This window comes from Nothobranchius furzeri, chromosome 6, assembly GCF_043380555.1.
Source record: "Nothobranchius furzeri strain GRZ-AD chromosome 6, NfurGRZ-RIMD1, whole genome shotgun sequence".
NCBI classification, from domain to species: Eukaryota; Metazoa; Chordata; class Actinopteri; order Cyprinodontiformes; family Nothobranchiidae; genus Nothobranchius; species Nothobranchius furzeri.
Genome location: NC_091746.1, coordinates 75,130,866 through 75,156,744, shown reverse-complemented (window position 1 = coordinate 75,156,744; position 25,879 = coordinate 75,130,866). Strand labels below are relative to the sequence as shown.

Sequence of the window (25,879 nt, the reverse complement as noted above, 5' to 3'; positions counted from 1 at the left end):
TCTTCAAACGGTGAGAAGGACACCGGTTTTATTTTCATTTTCTTAATCTAAAATGTTTTTGAGTACAACAAAGGACTTGTGCAAAGCTGTGAAAACAAAGCACAAGACCAAACTTCAAATAAATAAGAAAAATTAACACAGTATTTCCAAAATAAAGGCAAACTTCAAAAGGTGGCAATTTTAGGAAAAGTCTGAGAAATCAACTCACATTCTTCTCCTGATCAGACTGTCATCATCATGTTTATTGGTATTTAATTGGGGGTCAAATTTAGATTTTGAGACAGTTTACAGACACCAGGTCATGCTTTACGATCTGATGTTTGAGACTCTTATTGTGAAGGATGTTCTGACTTCCTCTGTGAATGCTGCTGCTTTTGAAGTAGCCAATAGACATCAACAGACTCCTGTATATTACCACCAAGTGGTAGACATTTCTACAAAAACATGCATCTGGAGGTGAATTGAGATGGTCCAAACACCACTTCAGCAATTCTGCATGTTGAATTTTTTTTCTTGTTTAAAAAACATTTTAAAGTTGAAATTATAGAACAATTAAAAAATTGTGAATATAACCATGCATGTTCTCTTATCTGGCAGATGCTTTGTCCAAAGCACCGACTATCCACAGTCAGGTGACGGGCGTAGAGGGAAGTGTGTAGGGCAGGTGTTAGGTTAGGAGATGCTCTCTAGAGCTGGATCATCAGGAGATAAACCTGCTCTGGTAGACCTTTATAGATCATTCCATCATTGTGGGAAAACACAGAAACCAGTCTGCATTGTAGAGCGTGGTGTCGGCACCGCCAGCTGATTATCCTTAGATGACCGGAGCGACCGAGTCGTGACATAAGCCTCTGGATGGGAGCCGCTCCATTCAGGCTAACGTCAGAGTTGGCAGTAATTTCTTTTGTCAGTCCTGACTAGGAACTGTTTCAGCTGACCTACTTAAAGCTGCTTCTCAGCACCCTCCCCCCAAAAAGAAAACTCTCCATTTCCAAACAGACAGCGCAGCGTTCCTCGCTCTGTCATGTTCATCATGGTTTGATATTTTATCGCTGCAACAGGGTGCTGATGTCATCGAAATATCCAGAAGGCCTCACGGGGCGCGTTGAGTTCAATGACGACGGAGACAGGAAGTACGCCCACTACAGCATCCTCAACTATCACAAGTCTCGCCTTGTTCAAGTCGGCATTTACAACGGAACTCAGGTGGGACACGAGTGGCCTTTTTCATAGCAAAGAGTGAGTTTTATGTTTTATTTCACCGCCCACAGGTTCAATCCAGACAGCTGTCTTGGTGCTGATTTTTGTCTCATATCTCCTAAAATACATCAAGTTGGACAGCTGGACGGGGAATGGCGTGCCTTGGTTTTCTGTAAAAGCTCATTGTAAATTTAAACAATCCCAAAAATAAAGACGGGACTCAGTAGGAAAATGGAAGCTCTTTTGGAGCTCAGATAACCCTCACTGTACAACGGTGACTGCGGACGGCTATTTTTACCGGAAAACAGATTTTTGCCCTGTAATTATTTTAAGATTTCAATTATAATTGTCTGGATAAGCTATGCCAGTGTTACACCAAGTTATGCGACCCATCACAATTTGTGTCCCCAGGGGGCAGTGTTGCATTTTGTTGCATCTGTACATCCTGAATTGGCATAAAAGAAGAAGATGCTACGTTAAAACCGTAAACTACGTAAGCTTTGAGGAAGTTGTGCGGCGTGGACCATGGTCACACAATATGACAGTGGCCATCACAGAATGTGACCACCAGCATCTCAGGAATAATGCAGATGTCTTTAATTTTCACTAAAGACAATAACAACAAAAGGCGTTTCGTGATGTTTGTGTCATTTTATCTCCACCAGTACATATGAGCGGCATTGGAGTGACAGGAATAAAAAAAATGTAGTAACCAGATAATCTGCAGTGGTTTAAATAAACTGAGGATGTGGATCACAACAATTTATTTCAATAAATGGAAGTTCTGAACATTTTACCTGCAGACCTCGCATGTTGTAAAATTAATGTTTAATGTTAGCAAATATTTCTTGTCAAAGCCCTGCTTATCGCTGTGTTTATTGTCTCGTTTGTTTGCAATAAACATTAACAAACGCTCTTTTTAATATCCATGGTCCGCGCCACCCGGCTTCCTCAAAGCTTACGTAGTTTACGGTTTTAACGTAGCATCTTCTTCTTTTATGCTAATTCAGGATGTACAGATGCAACAAAACACAACACTGCCCCCTGGGGTCACAAATTGTGATGGGTCGCAGAATTTGGTGTAACACCAGTATGGACCGTACGCTAGAAACCGCACGATGTTTCCCTCGCAAACAATCGGACGTTTAATAAACGCTGAAAAGACGTCGGGCCAACACGTCCCGTCATGGTTGAAAAATAGTTCCAAAATGAAAGCTGAACTGACGTGTTTTTGGTCGTGAATTACACGTAACAATTATACATGTAACTACAAATCTGAGTGTATTTTTAAGAATTGTTATGTTAATTATTTTTTTACATTTTGGACTGTTTCTACCACGGCCATTTTTTACCTTGGACACCGCGTCGCCGCCGGACCAATGTTTTGCAGGGATATGTTGAATTACACGTAACTAATTGTCAAAATAACAACTATATATATAACTGTAGGCATGTACAAATGTATCTGAATTGATTTTAAGACATGCTCTGTTATATATTTTTTACAAATTCGGGCCGTTTGGGGGCAGTTCCTGTGGAGTGGCAGACCGGGGTGGTGGTCCCCATCTTTAAGAAGAGTGACCTGAGGGTGTGTTCCAACTATAGGGGGATCACACTCCTCAGCCTCCCTGGAAAGGTCTACTCCAAGGTACTGGAGAGGAGGGTCCGATCGATAGTGGAATCCCAGATTGAGGAGGAACAATGTGGTTTTCGTCCTGGCCGTGGAACTGTGGACCAGCTCTATACTCTTGTAAGGGTGATGGAGGGGGCATGGGAGTTTGCCCAACCAATCCACATGTGTTTTGTGGATTTGGAGAAGGCTTATGACCGTGTCCCCAGGGGCACCCTGTGGGGGACGCTCCAGGAGTATGGGGTGGGTGACTTTCTGTTAAGGGCCATTCAGTCCCTTTACCAGAGGAGCGAGAGTTTGGTCCGCATAGCCGGTAGTAAGTCGAACCTGTTCCCGGTGAGGGTTGGACTCCGCCAGGGCTGCCCTTTGTCACCGGTTCTGTTCATTACCTTTATGGACAGAATTTCTAGGCGCAGCCGTGGTGTGGAGTGTGTCGAGTTTGGTGGCAGGAGAATCTCGTCTGCTTTTTGCGGATGATGTGGTCATCCTACCTTCATCCAGCTCTGACCTTCAGCTCTTGCTGGGTAGGTTCACGGCCGAGTGTGAAGCGGCTGGGATGAGGATCAGCACCTCCAAATCTGAGACCATGGTTCTCGACCGGAAAAGGGTGGCTTGCCAACTCCAGGTCGGGGGAGAGGTCCTACCTCAAGTGGAGGAGTTTAAGTATCTCAGGGTCTTGTTCACGAGTGAGGGTAGGAGGGATCGGGAGATCGACAGGCGGATTGGTTCGGCGTCTGCAGTGATGCGGACGCTGAGCCGATCTGTCGTGGGGAAGAGGGAGCCGAGCCAGAAAGCCAGGCTCTCGATTTACCGGTCGATCTACGTCCCAGTCCTCACCTATGGTCATGAGCTTTGGGTAATGACCGAAAGAACGAGATCGCGGATACAAGCGGCCGAAATGAGTTTCCTCCGTAGGGTGGCCGGGCTCAGCCTTAGAGATAGGGTGAGGATCTCGGACATTCGGGAGGGACTCGGAGTAGAACCGCTGCTCCTCCGGATCGAAAGGAGTCAGTTGAGGGGGTTTGGGCATCTGGTCAGGATGCCTCCTGGACGCCTCCCTGGGGAGGTGTTTCGGGCATTTCCTGCCGGCAGGAGGCCCCCGGGTCAACCCAGGACACGTTGGAGAGGTTACATCTCCAATCTGGTCCGGGAACGCCTTGGAGTCCTGCCGGAGGAGCTGGTGGAGGTGGCCGGGGAGAGGACGGTCTGGAGCTCCCTAGTTGGGATGCTGCCCCCGCGACCCGGACCCGGATAAGCGGAGGAAGACGACGACGACGGGCCGTCCTACCGCGACCATTTTTGGACGCGGACACCACGTCGGCGTCGGACCAATGTTTGTTGGGCTGTGTATGTGTCTCACAGGTGTGTGGTTACCATGGTGACCATAATCAGCCACTCACAGCAAAGATAACTTTTATTCTGATCTCTGTGAATTTTACGCTTTGCTTGTTGTTTAAACATCAGAATTTATGAATTCTGGGCAGAAGGTTTATTTCTGGCTCTTTAGAGAAGTTGCAGTTTGAAGCCCAAATGCAACGTCTTTGAAATTTATTCAGGGAATTTTTTATTTTGTCGTCTTCACTGCATCTCAGCGCTCTTTGAATCTATTCCCACGGCTTACTGTCGTTAATTAAAAACCCTAAAAACTCATCAGTGGGTGCAGCTCGATACGTGGAAGGCTCATGATTCTTCCTCTCCGGGAGCCAACGTTAACGGCTCCTAATCATTATGTTATTACCGTTTGGTCATTACGGTACGAATGCAGCAGGGTTACTGGGGGAGTCGCAGCCGGAGAGATGGAAATCCAAATGAGGACAAAGCAGGAACCTGTTGGGTGAAACCATCCCCATCCTCTGATGATGGAGCAGGATATAAAAGCTGCAGCGTAGAAAGGAATGCCCCCGTGTTTTCACTATTGTGTTTAACTAATTAGTTTTGTTTGTGCAGCATTTTGGGTCGTGTGAGCAACAAAGAAAGGTGCTTCATAAATAAAACTGACCTTGATTACGTTCATTTTAACGTTGGTAAATTGTCTTGGATGTTGTGCCTCGCCTGATGCAAAGCTCATTTTTCTCGGGGTACTAATAAAGTTTTTTTTACTTTGAATTACGACTTTGGAAAATACAGCACTTCCTGGGTTTCGGCCTGTGGTGCATCTAAAGACTGATCTGCTTGATCGTGTTTGGCTGTTTCAGATTGTCCTAGTCTTTACAGCGAGATCAGAACATATCAACATGTTTTCCCACCTCACTGGAACCCCTCCTTCCCCGATTCTGCAGCGTGCACACAGCAGCTGATCCAGGAGTCGAGATTTTTGCATAAAATATTCAAGCTGTCAGACTTTCAGATGCTTTTAACTAACATGGTTATTTTCGTAAAGGAGGGCTTTAACAGGAAGTTTCTAATGTATTAACCCTTTGATGCATGATGGTCACTACAGTGGACAGGTACTCCAAATTTTTATTTCTTTATTTTTGCTATTAAGCACAGCTGTTGAAGACTTTATTGCATGTGAGCCCCTCCATTTGGACTTCAGCAATCAAGCCAACATATTTCATGTTCAGAATGCACGCTGTCCACTGAGATGGACATGTAATAAATTATTTGTAAATTAACAAAATGGTACAAAAAATATTTGTTGAAATTTGTTTCATCACACCTAAAGATGGATGAAAAAAAATGTTTAAAAAATCATGGTTGAAGATTTCATAATTCATGCATCAGGGGGTTAAGTTAAGATCATAAGAGTCAGCACTTCCTCGTCATCCTGGTGGATTTATCAGTAAAACCGATGATAAATTCCTGAAACCTTCAGGTGAGATTCCCAACTCAAAGATAAATAAAAGAAGTGTTGAGCTGTGATTATGTAAAGCTGACTCCTTAGTGGTGATCACCCGGAGCGTTGGAGGCTGACCAGCAGCACGCCTTCTGTCTCCTATAACACTGCTCTGTGTTGGCCATCCCTGCAGGTGGTAATGAACAATCAGCGGAAGATCGTCTGGCCTGGAGGAGACACTGAAAAACCACAGGGCTTCCAGATGTCCACACGACTAAAGGTGGGGGGCTTGGCTTGGCTGCTGCAATGTGACAGTCGTGTCCAAACAGAGGGAGAGTTGGCCTGAGCTGTGGTGTGTGTTGAATAGACTATTCCCTTATCTCTGCCATGGACCCTCACAGAAACCAATCAGAGTAGCTCAGCTGTATTTGTGTCTGAGAGCCATAAAACAGGATCATTCAGATATTATGGGCTTCAAGTGTCAGTAATGCCTTGTGAGTTATTTCCTGTGGAAAACAAACTCTCGCACTGCTGTTTCAGGAAATAGACATTAGTTTGGAGTGTCGGGATTATGAGTCTTACTCATTAATATTCATGATATGCTAACTGATCTCCTCTGATTGGCTAACAGCAACACAACACTTCCTATCCATGCACTCAACAAAACTCAAAACTGTAACATTGGACGAGAATGTCTTGTTCATTTGTTCCCGAGTCAAAGTACGAAGGAGACACGGAAGAAGAACCGCTCCCTGACTGTCAGGACGTTTCAGAACGATGCTAATTTCAAGTAAATGTACGTTTTCTCCTAAAAGGGCAAAACGTTTGTGGTGATCGTCACAACGCTTGAAGTTGCAGTAAAACCAAAGTTTTCCCAACAAGACGTTGTAAAAAATGTTGACCAGCTGCTAGCCGACCTTCCCGTGGGCGGGCGGAGTCATGAATGCTAACTGTGACGTAGAAGAGGCTGACAAGAAGACCTGATCGTTTTCCCATCTATTTCCTTTCTGCGGCTGATCTTTGCGATGGGGGTTGAAGAAAATTCACGTTCAGCATGGCTCAGGGTGGCGGTCGTATTTTGGAGAGAAGAATTACGCAGTTTCTAAGCGACCAAACCTTTTAAATAACAATTAATAAAACATCCAGAAACATTTTGCAGCCAGAGCTGGTCTTAAAGGTCAGAGTTCACCAGCCTCAGCCTTGCCTGGACTGTGAGGCTGTTCAGCCTTCGGCCTGAAGGAGTAGGGTGGATGACGCCTGAGCGGTCCCTGTCTGATGCTTCCTGAAACTCTTGTTCCACAATAAAAGCCTCCTGAAAAGACGCGACTCCGTAGCTGACATAAATCAGTCCCATCTCTTCAAACGTGGCATCTTGACAAAGACCTGGAGTTAATCAGGAGGGTTAAGGCTGACAGGATGAGAGAAGCGTGAGTGTGTGGGCGTCTGGAAGATTTAGGTATTGTATTTTTGGGATGTTCTGAGGATTGGGATGAATCCAGCTGTGAGTAGTTCCTTTTCCATCTGTTGCAGATTGTGACTATTCACCAGGAGCCGTTTGTGTATGTGAAACCCACGATGGCAGACGGGACGTGCAAGGAGGAAATTACATTAAACGGAGTCTTAATTAAAAAGGTTATCTGCACTGGACCCAACGAGACTATCCCAGGTAAAACATGGCTTCTTGGAACGTAGAGATGCATAAATGTAGATGCAGCGTTGGGTGTGTGCACTTCCTGATTCATGTCACACATTCAGTTCAGTTTGCATTTCCCAGTTTTTAAACATAATCAGACGTATAAATGCATTGCTGGTTTACCACAGGACGCCCGACAGTGCCCCAGTGTTGCTACGGTTTCTGCATTGATCTCCTCATCAAGTTGGCCATGACCATGAACTTCACCTATGAGGTGCACCTGGTTGCTGACGGGAAGTTTGGAACGCAGGAGCGAGTAAGTTTGTATTTTCTTTGTGCACCAAACTCATTTTGCATGCAGTATTTTGTATTCAGTGCTTTTTGTTCTGCTCTCGCTTAAGACTGAACCGAAACCATCGACCAGCTTTAAGAAACTATGACAAATGTTCAGCAGGGATCTGCTGAGGGTGTCAGTTTCCTAATGTGAGCAATTTTTTAATAAAGCAAAACCAAGAAAAATCGACAATGAGTTATAAAAGTCATCTTCTTGGGTGAATTTCTCCTCAGAATGGAGCTCTGTGGCTCTGATGGCAGATGTAGAGTTTCTGTTTCCTCTTAAAATATGAAATGAGTTTTAAATGTGAACGTTATAAAATCTCTGCAACCAAACGGGAACATTTTAATAAACGTTTTCTTTCTCTTTCAAGTGATTCATAATTAGCACAAAGTCTCGGCTGATTAGATGTTCCCGTTTGTGCTGCTTTGAATAATCAAGATTGAAAATGCTGTTTGGATTTAATCAGATGCTTTTCACTTTCTGATGTTAGTCCAGTTTTGTCTTTATTTATTCATGAGATGCTTTTACTGCATCACGGTTTATCTAACTCTGTGTTGTAACGAAGTTCCCTTTTTGGCCGCTTTGCTTTTCAAAAAGTGAAAAAACGTGAAAAAGGGTTTTTATGCAGAACTAACAGGACACACATAGTTAGGCCAACCCCACAGGACCGCTCTAGTGAGACACTTCTATAAAGTTTAGGTCTTTGTTTTTGCCTTTGTGTCACACCTTTGCTGCAGAAATACGTTGTACTTGTTAACCAGGTCTGGCCATGCCTCTGGGCATTAACACTTTAACTACAATCAGAATCTGGGTTACAGAGGCAAAGCTGTGAAATCTGGTTGCTGGTTGGTTGCTGTGTGCAGGGTAAACTGGAGCGCTCAGGTGAGAATCTCCTCTCCATCTGGGTTAAGGTTATGTCGGTGGAGGAGAAGTGAAGGCGAACCAAAAATAACCCCCATTCTTATTCATAATACATTACAGCCGGGCATCCCACTGTGGAGCCGCAGTGCTGCAGCAGCAATCCACATAAATCACAAAGTACATATATGGAAGTACACACGATGCAAAAAGCTGAATGACGAGGGCACGCGCGGCGGGAGTAAACACAAGGACCAAACGAGCTGCCGTTTGAAGAGGTTTATTTTTGCAGACATTTTCATCACGAAGCAGCTTTTATGGAAGATAAATGCCGAATAAAACTTCATATCTTCAGTCCTGCTGGTGTCAGGGTCTTTATGTTTTTTTTTTCCTTTTATTGTAATTTGGTACATTTGGTGAAACAAATCCCTGCTCTCATCTCAGGCTCCATTCTTCTATCGGAGACATACTCTTATATAACATGTACACAAATAGTACCCAAAATAAAACCGTTACGAGTTAAAAATATCACTGGTTGAATTATTAAGAAAGCAAAGTGTAAGAGGAACCCAAGTGGTTTCACAGCAGGATCCAGGCTTGTAGTTGCAAGTTTACGGATGTTCACCAGGATGTTTTGTCATATAGAGTTGTTCTTTGTCGTCGTGTTCACACTTGAGTTGCTCGTTTTGTGTCTTACTAACCTTCGTGTTGGATTAGTGAAGCTTTGATACCACGTGTGCACGGGGTTTCTGGGTTAACGCCACATGATAGCAGAGAGAAAAGTACCGAGAGTTATGCCAAGCTCATTATTAAACGAAAATGCTGCGTAGATGCAAGGGACGCTCTTGCAAAGCGCATGCTGGAGGGTACATTTCTCAGACTGACTCGAAATAACGTCACACGTGTTGCTTTGGACGTGTCTCTGTGTTTGGTGACGATTTGGTGCAAAGGGACACTCATCAACGAAAACATGGCTGAGTGAGTTTTGTATGGAGGAACCGGACTTCCCCGCACAGAGTCCTGATCTAGACCTGATAAAAACACCCTAGGGGATGAATTAGAGTGCAGACTGTGAGGCCTTCTCGTCTAACATTAGTGCCTGGTATCACAAATGGTTAACAATCCACAAACACGTCCCTAAACCTTGTAGAAAGCCTTTTTAGAAGAGCTGATGTGGATGTGTGTCATGTTCATTCTAACACTAGGCCTCAGCTCCACTTATGACTTCAAAGTTTGGCTTGACAGACCGACCTCAAGCACCAGAAATACTCAGAGACTGAAGTTTGGTTGTCTCTGGTAAAAAAAAAAACCTGAGTCAGGACACAAACGATCTTATTTTGGTAGCGAAGTTACCAACAGGTTTTACTTATTCAATCAAACAAATGTCTGAACATGTACAGAGACAACCTCGGGGGAACTAAAAGTCTGTTCCCTTAAAGGTGTGGTTCACTCGTTTAATCAGTACGTTTGCAGTGGTCTCTAGTAGGAATGAATGCCTTGGAAGTCGTATGGAATGGGGGGGAGGGGGGCTCTGTTGGCTACAGGATATGGAGTCCTGATAGGTGGACATCTCTTCTCTGATTGGCTAACAGCAACACAACTCTACCAGCGACTCTGTTTGCTCTGCAACGTTGATGTTTTATCTCCACTAATAACACAAGCCTGGAGGAGTTCTGCTGTGGGGTGGAGTTGCTAATGCTAACAGTTAGCTTCTACTAGCAGAGACGTTCTCTGCCGTTTCCTGGACGCTAAACCAACAACAGCCTTCCCCGTCGTGAGTCCAGATGGGTGAGTCCATGAATGTTAGTGACAGGGTGACGTAGATCTGTCAGGATTTTCTAATCCTAGAGTTTCACCGTCTGTTTTATACCAGAAGCTACTGCAGGAGACAGGTGTAGGAGACTATTTTCATGTTCGGCCTGCATGTATTATAGTCTGTGAACCACACCTTTATCTTCGGCTCATGTACTTTACTTGGAGTACCTTGTGTACTACCTCATCTGGGTTGCTTTGTGGGAAATAATTGTCATCCCTCAAACCTGGAAAGGCCTCGGTCTGGTCTTCCAATTATACTTCATCCCATTCCTCTAAATCCTCTACCTTACCTGACAACACTTGGTCCAGGTAAGTGGGTGACCTTTAAAACATCTCCCACTTCCATATACTCAGGAGCAGGTGGTGTGGCAAGGTGGAGAAACGAGGGCCCGGGCGGGATTCGATTCCCAGACTCCCCGGTGAGAATCACGCGTGCTGACCAGTCAGCCAAAGGGACACCCCCTTGGCCAAGTAGCCAGGGCGCATGATCTTTAAGGACACAGTGACAGGACGCTCACACTACCACGTCTCAACGTGAAGGCAAACACTTCCTGCAGAAAATAATCAAAATTATCCTCAATTCTGGAGAAAAAGCTCATTCATGTTACTTGGATGGAGAGTACAATAGCAAGTCCCGGGAGAAGGGAAAGCACTCTGTCTGGCATTTTTGTCCTTGGCCTTGGAATGTCTTGGGATTACTCAGGAGATAGATGGAGTGTGTTCCTAGGGAGAGGGATCTCTGGGTTTCCCACTTGGATCTGTTGACTCCATGACCTGGTTTCAGTTCATGAACTAGATTTGGTGTATTTTAGTAGCATGAGATAAAAGTTATGAGCTTCGTGATTATGCATTACTGAATTTTGCTCCCATCAGTTTTCACAACTTTAATAATTAAAATAATAACCTTATTCATCTCCAACATAGGCCATCCATAGATGGGAGCACGCAGCTCACGGTTGTTTTCTACAGCTTGTGTTCTGCAGGACACGACACAGAGAAGAGTTGGCTCTCTTTTCATAAATTAGACGAGGCAGGCTCTGAATTTTAGAGATCTAGCACCTGCCTTGCACTTGCTTACATCCCCTCTTGGCTTATCCCAAATCCTAAAAGTCTGGAAACAGGCTGATCGCTGATTCTCATGATAACACTTTCCTTTTTGTACTTCAGGTGAACAACAGTAACAAGAAAGAGTGGAATGGAATGATGGGAGAGCTCCTGGGAGGCCTGGCTGACATGATCGTTGCTCCGCTGACTATAAACAACGAACGGGCCCAGTACATAGAGTTCTCCAAACCTTTTAAATATCAAGGGCTTACTATTCTTGTCAAAAAAGTAAGTAACATATTTAGTCCTCAGCTATGCCGACTCACCATAAGGGAGTTGTATGTATCGTAATCTTATGATCAACTCTAATGTTTGAGGAAATTGATATTTTTGTTTTAGGACCTCGCTCAGGGAGTGTTTCTTGATGATAGTTGAGGTTGTTTGAGATCTAATTTATCAAAGTTTAGCTGCATTAATGAAAATGTTTGTGTATTTTAACCAGCCATGAATTAGCCAATAACTTTATCAGCCATCCTACCTTTATACACAAATCATACTTAAGAGAATACGGTTTTTAAAAGTTGTGTGGATCCGACAGTAAAAACATTGAACGCCAAATTCACAAAGAAACAGTTTTTACTTGTTTCTTTTGTTTTATGATTGATGTTCTGAGCTACATGTGAAAACAGTCTCCTGCACCTATAACCTGCATTAGCTGCTGATAGAAAATAGACAGGTGCTATGGTTGGCCGCTGTACCAGGAAGCAGCACGAGTAGTCAAGAATTCCTTTTCCAACGGTGTTTCTCAATGTCAAGGCGCCTGGCCTTGCGAGGCGATGTCTAGCGAGGTCAGGCGCCTTGCTTACGAGGACACGATCCTTCCTTGGTCAAAGAAAACGGTTAAATGGAACAGTCTTGCATCACATGACCACGGCTTCCACGGCGGACACATAACATCACGTGACACGGGAGACAACGTTATATTTTATACGTATTAGTTTCAATATAAATATATAACGAGCCTTTTACTTTTTAAATTGTGTATTTGTTTATTAAATTAAATATATAAGCGAGTTACTACCCGCTAGCCACCGAAGCTGCAGCTACTAAGCTACTAACCAACCATAGATAACTTCTTTGGATCTAAAATAACATTTTAAATTAGCTGACTTACTTTTAAACTTGAAAATTGTCCCCGAAGTAGCTGCCGACTTCTGATCCGCCGTCCTTTTGAAAATACCGCGGTGTATTCTGGGTAATTTTTGACCAAGGCTAGGCTACAAGACACCTCCCGTGTATCCTTGCTCAGCTAGCTAAACGGCTAACAAACGGAGAACACACGCGTCGGTAGAACATGAACGTTGGAACACGTCTTGGCAGCTCCTGAGACGTATCTCCTAGGCAACCGGGGCGGGGCCAAGACATCAAGGTGAGGTTCCTTGGCATTGGGAAACACCCTATAGCTTTACTTTAACTTGCGTCACATGTGGCAGCCAGGCATCTATGTTAACTTGTCACTCACTTCTTTCACATATGTGTCTTATTCTATACTGCCCCCTAGTGGTAGAAACAACTCCGGGGAAATGCTCGGACTGGAAAATCCTGACAACTGCATGTTGCATTGTCAAATTAGCCTTCATGGACTCGCCCATCTTGTCTCGTGACGGGGAAAGCTGTTGTTGGTTTGGCGTCTACGAAACAGCAGTGAATGTCACAGCTAACAGAAGCTAACTGTTAGCATCAAGGGCGTCAGTTTGTTTTCAGAATTGCTGGGGACAATAACCATACACTTGAGTGGGGTTTAAAAATTGCTGGGGACAATAAAGGCAGGCTTTTTTGAAAGTGGGGGGGACACAGCTGCCAATCACAAATGTTGCCGGGGACATGTCCCCGGCGTCCCCGGTTAAAATGACGCCTATGGTTAGCATTAGCAATGCCACAACACAAATTTACTCCAGGCTTGTGTGATTAGTGGAGAGCAAACAGAGTCAGAGTCGTGTTGCTGATAGCCAATCAGAGGAGAGATGTTGAAATATCAGGAAATAAGATTTTGTAATCTGCCGTGTTCTGTTCACCTCAGCTCGGGCTCAATTGTAATTTCTGAAAAGGAAGCGCCAGAGCGTTTTCTCCACAGAGATCAGCTCACAAGGCATGCTTTTAAACTAAAGACCAGTGAAAATGTGTCCAAATGAAAAAAACAAGTGAACTTGGTCTTTAAATTAAACAACGAGGGACGGAACAACTGGTGGACTAGAATGAAACGTTACATTAGCACCTGAGATGCATGGTTTTAGGTTAGCAACACAACGCTCTCCAGTAGGGAAACAGCCGATGCTAAAGTGATGAGACATAAAACTTCCAACATGGGTTCCTGCTAAAGGAATTCTGTGTTTCACTTCAGACGTCAGAACCCTTGAACCAAGGCGTTGGCTTGATTCGATTAGCAAATACCAGCAGGAAACTGTAGAAACTGACACAGGACTTGAGTCCTGGGTTCAGCTGGTTTGTTGTTATTCTGTCATAAACAGGAAGGTGCAGGATGATTCGTTTAAAAAGCTATTTAAGTGCTGAAACTATCATCAAACGTGAAAGGATGAAGCATTTCTATTTGTGTTGTGTAAAGTAGAGTCCAAAGGCCCGCTCACCGACACCACCATGCGGGGCTGTTTTCAGCCAGAGTCTCATTTCTACACAATCATGGTTGTTCTTAACTAATCACCACTCAACATATTAGATCAGCCAATGTTTGATCAAACAGCAGCACAGTAAGGACAAGAATGAACTGAAGTCCACACCTGGAACACGTCTAGAAGGTTTATCTTTATGTTTGTTTGTGTCAGAAGACCCCTCCCATTTGTATGGGGCGGGGTTAAAACCCAAGCCAGCCACTGAGGGAACTAACTACACTCCTGGGTTTAGTCGTGTTTGTTGCTAGAGCATTAAGAAAGGTGTCTTTTTAAATGTAAGAGAGTCTGCCAGTAACCATTTACGGTGTGTGTTTCTAGGAAATCCCTCGAAGTACTCTGGATTCATTTATGCAGCCGTTCCAAAGCACACTGTGGCTGCTGGTGGGTCTTTCGGTGCATGTGGTGGCGGTGATGCTTTACCTTCTAGACCGGTTCAGGTACAAGGAGGACCTGTTTGTCCATATATGTGTTTAGTTGGGTCTTCACAGTGTGTGTGAGTAGATGCACTCCTTAGCACCGCAGATCTTCCCTTTGTGGACAACCTGGCAGACCAAGGTGAAGATGGGCTCCGATCATCCCACTGCTCTGTCACTGTGCTGCTGTCTTTGGCCCGTTTCCTTTTGTTAGGAGTTTGTGTCTGTCTTGCTTTGCTCGCTCATGTTCAGTTCCCTCTTTGGCTCGGGGTCCATGCCTCTGCGGGTTCTCAGTTACTTTCGTTTTATCTTCTGCAACCCTTCCAATTTCTTCCCTCTAGTCCATTTGGAAGATTTAAAGTAAATAGTGAAGAAGAGGAAGAAGATGCCCTCACCTTGTCATCTGCCATGTGGTTCTCCTGGGGAGTGCTGCTGAACTCTGGAATAGGAGAAGGTGAGACAGAGCAGCTGTTGGAGCTGAAATACACACTTATCAAACCTGTTCTGAGCCAAATGTGGTGAGACAATATTAACCCTAAACTTGGTCGGCTAAAACTCAACTTGAACCTCTCATGCAGGTGCACCACGCAGCTTCTCAGCGAGGATCCTGGGCATGGTGTGGGCTGGTTTTGCTATGATCATTGTGGCTTCCTATACTGCCAACCTGGCTGCCTTCCTGGTGCTGGACCGGCCTGAGGAGCGCATCACCGGCATCAATGACCCAAGGGTGGGTCCTTCAGCGCTTCAACGTCAATCATGTCAAAAACTTAAATAAAGGCTCTACTCACTCTTAGTTGTTGTCTGTGTGCAGCTCAGGAACCCATCTGACAAATTCATCTATGCCACGGTGAAGCAGAGCTCCGTGGACATATACTTCCGGCGACAGGTGGAGCTTAGCACTATGTACCGTCACATGGAGAAGCACAACTATGAGAGTGCCGCCGAGGCCATCCAGGCCGTGCGTGACAAGTGAGTCTCGGCCAGGCTGGGCCGACCGGGGAAGCGTCGGCCGGCTGCTTGACGTAGACTAAGGCAAACCCAGGTTATCTCAGGGTTAGGGACATGGACCACTGGACCAGGTAGAAGTAGCAGGACTTACTGCAATGTTCACTCTGATTCGGGTCCATCACCCAGCTCAGGCAGAAGTTGAGAAGCAGGTGTGAACGTGTCAGCCATCACTGACGCGAGTGGAGGTTGAGCTAACGTTGAATCCAGGAGCACCCTCTTTCAGGTTTTACCCAGATGAACACCTTTGAGATTTGTGGAATCCAGTGAGGCAGATGCCCTCGCCCATTTGGCTTTGGATTTCAGTTGGGCCCGCTGGTAAACGCTGAAATGACATGCATGACTTGGTGTGCGAGAAAGAGAAGGTTGGGAGCCGTAAATGTGTATGTAAATCATTGTACTGTTGCATCGTAACCCCCTCCTTCCCCTCCTCCTCCCTCCCTCCCCCACAGCAAGCTGCATGCTTTCATCTGGGACTCTGCGGTGCTGGAGTTTGAAGCCTCGCAGAAGTGCGACCTGGTGACCACGGGAGAGCTGTTTTTCCGTTCGGGCTTTGGCATAGGCATGCGCAAGGACAGCCCCTGGAAACAGAATGTGTCCCTGGCCATTCTCAGGTCTGTCCCAGCGGAAGCTGCGTTTCTCGTATGACTTTTACTTTTTTTTTTAATGATTTCACGGTCGTCCGACCACTTTAAAGACATCCAATACATTGGCTTATGTGACATCTCTATGTGCCCCCCCCCCCCTTCCTGCCCTGTTGGTCTGTCATGTTTATGTCTGTCTGTTGGTCTACCAGTCCCTTCTTCGTTTATGTTGCTATCTGGGAGTGAGCGGCTCAGACGTTTTGGCGTTTGAGGCTTTTCATTAACTTTGTTGCCTCTCTCCACACCACCCCCAACCCCTTACAGTTCTCATGAGAATGGCTTCATGGAAGACCTAGATAAAACCTGGGTGAGATACCAGGAGTGTGACTCGCGGAGCAATGCCCCAGCCACACTCACCTTTGAAAACATGGCAGGTATGGTCCTTACGGCGTGGAAAAAAAAGGTTAAAAGTGATTGGACAAAAACTGCAGTGGTAAGGTACTGTAGCCCTTTTTTGTCCAATACCTTTGCAGTTCTGGTTGTTTTGGTGTCAGCGTGGGTGCTCTGTGGAAGTGTGGCTTAACGTATCATGTGCTGTGACATTGTGCCGTTGTGGTCTTCCACGGATACTGTGTTGTTTACAGCCACTGTCGTCGGTAGGAGCTGCTTAAGAAAACAGGAGCGACCGCTGAGCACAGCAACAAGTCATGCTCAGTGGGAGCGGCGCCTTTCTAGATCGGCCACTCACTTCTCTTCGTCTCCTCCTCTGTCCCTCCCACCCCCACCCCCACCCAACAGGTGTCTTCATGCTGGTGGCTGGAGGCATTGCGGCAGGCATCTTCCTCATCTTCATCGAGATCGCGTATAAGCGCCATAAAGACGCCCGCAGGAAGCAGATGCAGCTGGCCTTTGCGGCCGTCAATGTTTGGAGGAAGAACCTGCAGGTAGGAACCGTTTTCTATTTCTGGTCTCAGCTGGGGTGGAAGGGCCAAACCCGGGGTGCCACAGACTCGGCAAGGCCTCTTCCGTCAGCCAGTCAGCTTCTGCCTCCAAGCGTTTCAGGGAGCTTTTGATTTTCAGCAAAAGCAGCGTTGACGTAAAGAGAAGGCTTCTCAAGTGGCCTCTGAAGGTCTCAATGGTTTCAGGAGGCCAACTGCATCCATATCTCTTGTGTGTTACCCGCAGGAAAGTAAGGAGGCCTCTGGAAGCCAAGCGGCGACTGGGACCCCCTCTTTAGTATGTAGCAGAGCCATTTCCACCCCTACGTCACCGCTCGCTCTTACAGAATAAGTGGCCCTTTAAGATGATGGACATCCAAGTTGAAACTATATCGTCTTCCTCCATGGCATGATGACGTAGACTTAAGCTGCTGCTGGTCCATTAGACGCTTCATAAGGTCATATGATGCATTCATGGAGAGGCCACGAGACCCCCCCCCCCCCCCCCAAGAGAAACATAAGAAAAAAACAGCCATAGCAGCGATTACAGTAGAGTTGATGTCATGATCGTGTCATTATTGACTTTTTGCTCTTCCAGCCATGCAACAGCTAAATAGAGCATGAAGAGCAAAATCAATGCCTTAGCACAATCATACAAATGTGACCCCCACGGTGCAGCACGACCTGAGCAGGACACTGACAGGCTCAAATAAGATGTGTCTGCTCGCTAAAAGCTTTGTGGAGCTGAAACCGTTTTCAGTCCTAAAGGTCCGCTCACACAAATAAAAAAACGGCATAAAACTGGGCTGAACTTCAGTGCTGCGGGTGTTCGACTCCATTTAAAAGTGCACATTCGTCTTGGTAGGTGGCGTATTTAAGATGTCTTTAGTTTTGGTGTTGCCAGCTGTTCTTATTTACCAAACCAGTTTATTGGTAACAGCATTTCAACACAGCGTGAGAGCTGACCTAAGCGCCTTACAGAAGGTAAAAAAAAAAGAACAAAAACAGTTAAATTAAAAACTACTGAGAACGAGCAGTAAAAACAAGTAAAACAACCAATAAAACAACACACGAATGTAAAAGCAAGCATAAAAATGGTCTTGTGCCCAAAGCCAAGTCATAGAAATGAGTCTTCAGTTTTGGCCTGATGACCGAGACCGACGAAGACTGCCATATGGAGATGGGAAGGGCACATTTTTACACATTCTTTCCAGTTTTCTTTGTCATAAACTAAAAAGAAATCTGAAGCATGGACTAAAGGTGGCCAATTGGATCATCACTCTTAATTACAGCCACTTTAGAAATTCTGGGGTTTAGAAAATCAAGCATTAATGACTGATTCCTTTGCTCAGCTGATCAAACACACAACACGCCCTGTGCTCCAATGCAATCAGCGGAGCTGTGAGGTGCCTCAGCTCCCTCTCACACAACTTTAGCCAGACTCTGATTGGATTGCTTGGAGGTATAGGTCTGTCTCATTTAATGGCCGATCACACTGTGATGTGGCCCTGGCAGCGTGTGTGTGTGTGTGTGTGTGTGTGTGTGTGTGTGTGTGTGTGTGTGTGTGTGTGTGTGTGTGTGTGTGTGTGTGTGTGTGTGTGTGTGTGTGTGTGTGTGTGTGTGTCCCTGCCGAAATGAGGCGGCAGGGCTGGAGAAAGGTAAAGTATAAAAATCACAAGTGCCTGTCAGCAAACCGCGTGTCTTTTTAATGGTGTCTACCATCCCACTGACAACTGTATGTGACTGTTGAGTGTCCTTGTATGGACTTCTGATCTTTAGGCACATGCAGCAGATGAATGCATGCAGGGTGGCATCACTGAGAAAGGAGACACACATGGAACTGCCTGCAGAACATTGGTATTTAGAGCCGCGTTAGCGATGATCGTGTTCTCCACATGAATGAACAAAGATGGCTCATGTTGCTCACTGACCGTCACCGTCGAGCTAAAGTAAAGCAGACACGCGTTATTGCAGTGACATGTCGCGGAGGAAGCACTGGGGGAGCCCACAGAGTCCAACTAATTCAATCACTTCTGCATGAATGTTATTTCCAGTTCTATCTGGGTGCACCAATTACTTCCCCGTGATCTCATCTTCATAAAGGGAAAACGACAAGTTGGTTATGTAGGGCACAAACTCACTGCGATGGACAATCTGAGTTCACAGTTCATGTGTTCTCCCTCCTCAGTGCAGCAAGCGCTAAAACCTGCAGTGTCATTGTCGCATCATTTTGACTGCTTATATGTTTGTTGTATGTTATTATGTTGGTCACGCTGCCTCAGGCTGGTAGATTATTACTGCAGACGAAACACTGCACTCACATGCCTTCAAACTTAAACGTAACCCTGCAGAGAATGTGCACGCCTGACTAAATCTGTTTGTGTTGTACATGCTGGTAATTCCCAAAGCTCGTAACCGCCACACCGTCAGCATTTAAAACATTTTAGTAAACCTTAACACCGCTCTGCTGATGCACGCCTGCTCTGTACTTTAAGAAGTTGCAGAGAAAAATGGTTGTTTCTATTTCAGAAGTGATGTAAATCTTTATTATTGGAATTGTTTTATGGTAACATTTAGATTTACCACTATAATAATTAAAAATGGTATTTTTTCGTATTTTCTTTTATTTTTGCTGGTGATGAATGAGAAAAAAATGCAACAAAGAACTGAAGAAGCTAGAAGTGGTTCTGAAATTGTGACCCTGATAATTGCTGGTCTACGTGTAAAAACCATAAGTTATTGAACGTGATTGTTTTTCCCCAACCTGACTACTGGCTGTTAAAAACTGTCGAACCAAACATTCGCTGACATCCAGGTCTTAAAGTAACACAGAGCAGTCTCCTGCTTCTCCACCCTACTGGTTGAAAGTGGAATGACAACTGTCATAAACAACACTGCTGTAGCTAGTGCTAAGAATGAGCTAATACTAATGTGAGCCAACTAATTCTAAAATAAACAACAAAGTTAAAAGATCCACCCTGTTATACAAAAAATATTATTACTTACAAGTCCAGTAGCAACAAAGCCAGGTCACCATCTGTCTGTGATTTTATAGCCTCCTTTAGCTCCCTCAAACTAGCGTAGGCCGCTCCGATGTTCACTCCGGTTTTATTTTGCTTCGCCTCCAAAGACGATCCTCTCTTAATTTTACTTCCAGGCTCCGCCATGATGCCAACAGAAAACTCAAACTTCTCTGTTTTTTCATCTTGTGCTTTTATTGACGATCGGCAAACTGAAAAAGCTAACTGATAGCATAACAGCTAACAGCCATAAAGTAGGTAAAGAGTGCCCCCTATTAGGGCTGGGCGATATGAACCAAAATTTATAGATCAATATTTTTTGCTGAATTCCGATATACGATATTTCTCGATATTTTTCCTCCTGTAAAATATTTACAAGTTAACTCACTTCAAGCTGTCCTGATAAATTATACATAAATCAGTAGATTAATGCATAAAAATGTATTGATTCTTGTTAAACTTTAACCTTAGTGCCTATTCTCTGGTACAGCTGTCTGTTCTCATACACACACACACACACACACACACACACACACACACACACACACACACACACACACACACACACACACACACACACACACACAGTTGAGACCTAGAGGTGTACCAAATGTCCCACAGGTACTTTTTATTTATATATTTATAATGTAAAATTATTTAAATTTCATCTAGAGGTGGCCATATCATATATTTCTTGTCCAGAGAATATAAATCTATCATGTTAATCTAAATGTATGATGATGTAATTGCATCTACTGAAGGTCACATGGGTCATGCCTTGGAGTTATTAGTTATCAGGGCAAACATGGCTGCAGTCTAACAGGATTGGATCATATCAGCGATTATCCTGTAATGACTCAGAGTCTCTGGTTGCTCTTTTATGAACATTATTTTCGGGCTACTGTCGCCGTAACCCACGCCTTACAAACTCTTAACTTTTTTCAACAGAATCGCTCGTAACAGAGTTTTTACTAGAGTAGCTAACCAGAGCGGAAAAAACCGGAACAACATTTCTCACCCGTTGAGCTCACCTTCAAAATAAAACATTAAACCTATAGTTTACTATTCAAACCCTTACAATATGTTTGAGGTCATTCGGCCACTCCGGCTATCCGTAGATGTTTCCTCATTACACAGGGGAGGGAGGGGTTTGGCTCGTCTCTCTGCACAAGCAGGATGGAAAAACACAACTCTGTTGGTGTTGAACGTCCCCAAATAATTAAAAACCACAACGCCAAATGCAAATTTTAGACCAGCACATTTACCCAGAGGCTCTCAGATTGAGCTAACTTGTGAGAATACATGTAATAGCCGCTTAGAGACAGAGCAACATGTCGCTAGCATAGCGGCTAATCGCTAGCATAGCAGTTTGACCAGTTATGTCGATATAAAGATATAAAGTCATCTTATATCTTGTTTAAAAATTATATCGATATTTTTCAAATATTGATATATCACCCAGCCCTACTCCCTATTTAGCACCTACCCACTTCGTAAATGGCCAGTAGAGAGCTGCTAAGTGGTGTCAAATATGAAACTGGTCAAGTTTCTAACCGCGATTCCTGTTTACGTGCTCCTGTTTCAGAAGCTAGAAGTAAGCCAATGCAGAGGTCAGTTTTGGAGTTTTGTTTTCAGATATTTGGACATCTCACCTCTGATTGGCTAACAGCAAAGCGACTCTTTGTCTGACTCGGTTTGCTCTGCAGATGTTTTATCTCCACAAATAGCATAAGCCTGAAAGAGTTCTGCCAAGTTGTGGAGTTGCTAATGTGATACACTTTGGGCTAAGGTCTGACTGCACTGAGATACCAAAGTATAGAATCCGATTAAAGAGCCTGAGGGTATGAATAAACCACAACAACATAACTTGAGCTCATGAGTACTTTTTATTTAAACATATGAATATTGATGTATAACAAATATAATTTATGTATATATTACCCCAACAGAAACTGTTTTTTCTTTTTCTCATTTTGAGTTCAAAGCTGAGTTTTGTACACGTGACCTTTGGTAGGTCAAGCAGCTTATATCAAAAAGTTCATATACGAATGTTCAAAGGTTGGTTCAGTCCTACCTAGGGATGGGTACCTTTGACATTTGAATCGATTTGGTACTAATTCTCGGTACCTAGGAATCGATACCGGTACTTAACGGTACCAATTTTCGATACTTTTGAGTGTTTAATATTTTAATTCTCTTTTATAATAAAATATATTTTTTTCTCAATATATAACCATATTTGATAAATATCATGATAAATATCATACAACTGTTTGTATTTTAACATCGTCCTTGTAGTTTTATAAGCTGATAATTAAACTGAAGCAAACATCTTTACTGTGAACTAAATTTACTGTGTATCTTCATTCCTTTTGCAGTCTTTTTTCTTTGATTTTTTCTACTGGGAAGTTAGAATTTCCGAGGAGAAAGCGAACGCACCATTAGCTGATAACAATGGTGGCAATGGAAGCTAATTTATCAAGCTAACGTTATCTTAAACAGTTTACTTAGCTGCTGGAGCAGATTAAAACGATGATGCCTCACACTTAGATCATTGTCACTGGTTTCATCTTCACCCGTCGCATTTAGTAAAGTGAAGCCAAACTTAAGAGCACGTTCATGTTCTTCTAGTCGAAAATTCAGAGTTCCAAGGAGAAAGCGAACGCACCATTAGTGAAACGGAAGCTAACAAATCAAGCTAACGTTATCTTAAACAATTTATTTATCTACCGGAGCAGATTAAGATGAGGATGTCTCACTTACGTAGATCGTTGTCGCTGGTTTCATCATCACCCAATCACCCATCACATTTAGTGAAGTGGACCCAAGCTTTAGCGTGCGTTCTTTCTACCATAGTGCTCTGTTTACAACTGGCTCGCAGCGAGCGACGACATAACGATCTTGCGCATGCGCAGCTGTCTAGGCAAGTTCTCGTTATGAAGGACGGGTACCGAAACGAGGCACTGTTTCAAATGACGTGAATCGGTGCTCAGTCGGTACTATGGAATTCGGTCGGTACCTTTAAAAAGTACCGAATTCGGTACCCATCGCTAGTCCTACCTCGTTGGAGTGGGGATTGGGCAGCTCGCCACCCTTCCTTGATCAGGCCTCTGATCATGGTGGGAAAAAAATCAACACAAAACAAAATAAAAACATGACTTAAACAAGGTGAGAGGAAACAAAAATTAATACACAAACATAACAAGTTTGATCAGGAATTAACCATCAAATAATACTTATGTTGTCTTTTAAACGACGGATTCATAAGGCTCAACAAATCAGTAAACAACAGTCACATACTCAAGTGATATTCAGAGAATCAAATAGCTTTGACTAAAGTTATGGGTCCCATCAAATATCAAACATTTTTGGTCATTTTGGTAATAAAGCTACAGACATTAACTAACCCTAACCAAATGGGTTTAATTCATCCAAAATCGATGTGCCAATGGTCACCATCAATACCGTAGGTATGAGAAACATTTGGCCGTGTTAATATAACGCTGGTTGCCTGAACTAATGTCTAAGTCGTGTTTTTTAGCATTAGCTTAGCGCTTACCCTAGCGGGAGTCTACCGGATTGTCGTAGCACCACATATCAAAGCAAACAAAACAATCCACTCACCGCTGAGCTGATCAAGTAAGGCACGTTACTTCATTGCTGGGCAGGATTGTTTCCACAGCGGTAGTCGCCGATTATCCGTTTTTCTGCTTAAGTACACCGGCCACAGAAACAGCAACAGCCACGCAGCATAAGAGAGGTAGCGTTGTGACACAGAACTTATAGAAGGTGTCATCCCCGCCAAAATAAAAGCTGGTCAGAGGTGGAGGTTAGGTTCACACTAATGCTAACTGTTAGCTTCTACCAGCCGAGACGTCCGCTGTGTCTCAATTCAGGGTCTGCATCCTTTGAAGGACCCAGCCTACTCGGCCGACGTGGGCTGGGTCCTCCGTCGACCGGGTAGACCGGATGTTAACGGCTGTGAATTTGGACAGGCCTAGCCTTCATGAATTCCCTCCACTCCCTCGGCGAACGTTCCGTCGCCTAGCAACCGTGGAACCGCTGAGCAGAAGGGAGAAGGAACTTTAAACGATGGAGCTCGACGTTTTATTTAGATCTTTAATCATTTCCTTGACTGTTGGAGAGCTAATTCAGAGAAAATACTTTCGACAAGCTGAGCCTGAGCAAAGATGTGATAATAGTTTTTAATACTTTCTAAGGGTCTTCATTTGACCAAAACCCATTTATCACCTTTTAAGACTTTTCAGACCCAGCGGATACCCTCTAGTAAACAATTCTCATTTGTAAACAAAAATAAAATTCAAGAGTGTAATACAGAACTGATTTTATTTAGATATTTATTTTATATGTACATGTTTAATCTTTATTAACCATTTTTTCTGTCAAAATTCTCCCTTCTCTCCTGTGCCCTCTGCTGCTCTGCCTCCCTCTGCAGCCTCATGTCCTCCCTGATCAGCTCCAGAAGCTGGTCATCGCTGGCACCTTCCCCTGGATGCCCATTTTCTCCAGAATAGTCTTAACAAACATGTAAGAAAAGAAACAGGAAGGGAAAAGAGGACAACGGGTTATTCCTTTCATGTTTTTGCAGAAAAAAATAAACTCAAACGAGTTTTTAAAATATGAGATGTTATTGTACCTCCATGCCACAGCCGCCGAATACTTTGCTCCAGTGAACATGTGGTCCATCTCCGCCCTAAGCTTAATAAATTCCCTGGTTTTCTCTTTTGTCCCTAAAATACAAACTTCTATTAAAATCAGGGGGAAACGTAGCAGGAGAAGTACGACACCGAGCGGCCGAACATACGAGCCGAGACCGCAATACAAGCGCTTTTACTGTAACATTTCTAACTAAAATAACGTTCATGTATCACAAAAAGCCCTTAACCTAACAGTTTTCAAGTTTATACTAACATTTATATGCGTAATCCTCTCCGACAGCTCCTGCTTCACTGTCCGCCATTGTTTTTAAAAGTTCTACCGTCCGGCCCGCAAGGCATTTTGGGAAATGTAAACCATTGAAGGATACACCGGACCCATCCTTCATTCAGGCGAAAAGAAGGCCGGATTCGTCGACCGCATTTGAAGGAGTCTTCGAATTAGGACAGGCCTAGTCGCGGCGCTGTGACGTAACCGGCCGACGATGGATGCAGACCCTGAATTGAGACACAGCCATTCTCTCCTGTTTCCTGGAAGCAAAACCAACAACAGCCTTTCCCGTAGCGAGTCAAGATGGATGCGTACACGAATGTTCATTTGAAATGTGACGTAGATTGGACTGGTTTTCTAATCTATAAGTTTCCTCATCCATTTTTTTTCAGCGGCCAGTTCAGAAAATAGTGTTAGGAAACTCTTGTCCTGTTTAGCCTGCATGTTGAGCTCAGAGTGACTGATCAAATGTCAAAAACAACAAGTAGAAAACCATTTCTCAGTGTCCTTGGTCTTTCATTTATTTGTTATATAAACCTAAAACCAGAGGAGCGTGAGTTTGGTCCGCATAGCCGGTAGTAAGTCGGACCTGTTCCCAGTGAGGGTTGGACTCCGCCAGGGCTGCCCTTTGTCACCGGTTCTGTTCATCAATTTTATGGACAGAATTTCTAGACGCAGCCGTGGTGTGGAGTGTGTCGAGTTTGGTGGCAGGAGAATCTCGTCTCTGCTTTTTGCGGACAATGTGGTCCTCCTAGCTTCATCCAGCTCTGACCTTCAGCTCTTGCTGGGTAGGTTCGCGGCCGAATGTGAAGCGGCTGGGATGAGGATCAGCACCTCCAAATCTGAGACCATGGTTCTCGACCGGAAAAGGGTGGCTTGCCACCTCCGGGTCGGGGGAGAGGTCCTACCTCAAGTGGAGGAGTTTAAGTATCTCGGGGTCTTGTTCACGAGTGAGGGTAGGAGGGATCGGGAGATCGACAGGCGGATTGGTT

At 44.3% G+C, this 25,879-nt stretch overlaps 1 protein-coding gene across 6 annotated transcripts in view; it reads left to right on the top strand.

Moving 5' to 3' along the window:
• Positions 1-25,879, top strand: part of grin1a (glutamate receptor, ionotropic, N-methyl D-aspartate 1a) — a 66,056-nt gene that overhangs the window by 28,605 nt on the left and 11,572 nt on the right. For all 6 annotated transcript variants that reach the window (XM_054744723.2, XM_054744722.2, XM_054744727.2 and 3 more), the window contains 13 exons: positions 1-10; positions 1,062-1,206; positions 5,800-5,886; positions 7,137-7,272; positions 7,428-7,555; positions 11,417-11,581; positions 14,299-14,417; positions 14,735-14,847; positions 14,972-15,120; positions 15,205-15,362; positions 15,851-16,012; positions 16,307-16,416; positions 16,781-16,926. The exon at positions 1-10 is cut by the window's left edge and continues 165 nt beyond it. In XM_054744723.2, the coding sequence (XP_054600698.1) occupies positions 1-10; positions 1,062-1,206; positions 5,800-5,886; positions 7,137-7,272; positions 7,428-7,555; positions 11,417-11,581; positions 14,299-14,417; positions 14,735-14,847; positions 14,972-15,120; positions 15,205-15,362; positions 15,851-16,012; positions 16,307-16,416; positions 16,781-16,926 (1,628 nt within the window). The remainder of the gene's footprint in view (positions 11-1,061; positions 1,207-5,799; positions 5,887-7,136; positions 7,273-7,427; positions 7,556-11,416; positions 11,582-14,298; positions 14,418-14,734; positions 14,848-14,971; positions 15,121-15,204; positions 15,363-15,850; positions 16,013-16,306; positions 16,417-16,780; positions 16,927-25,879) is intronic.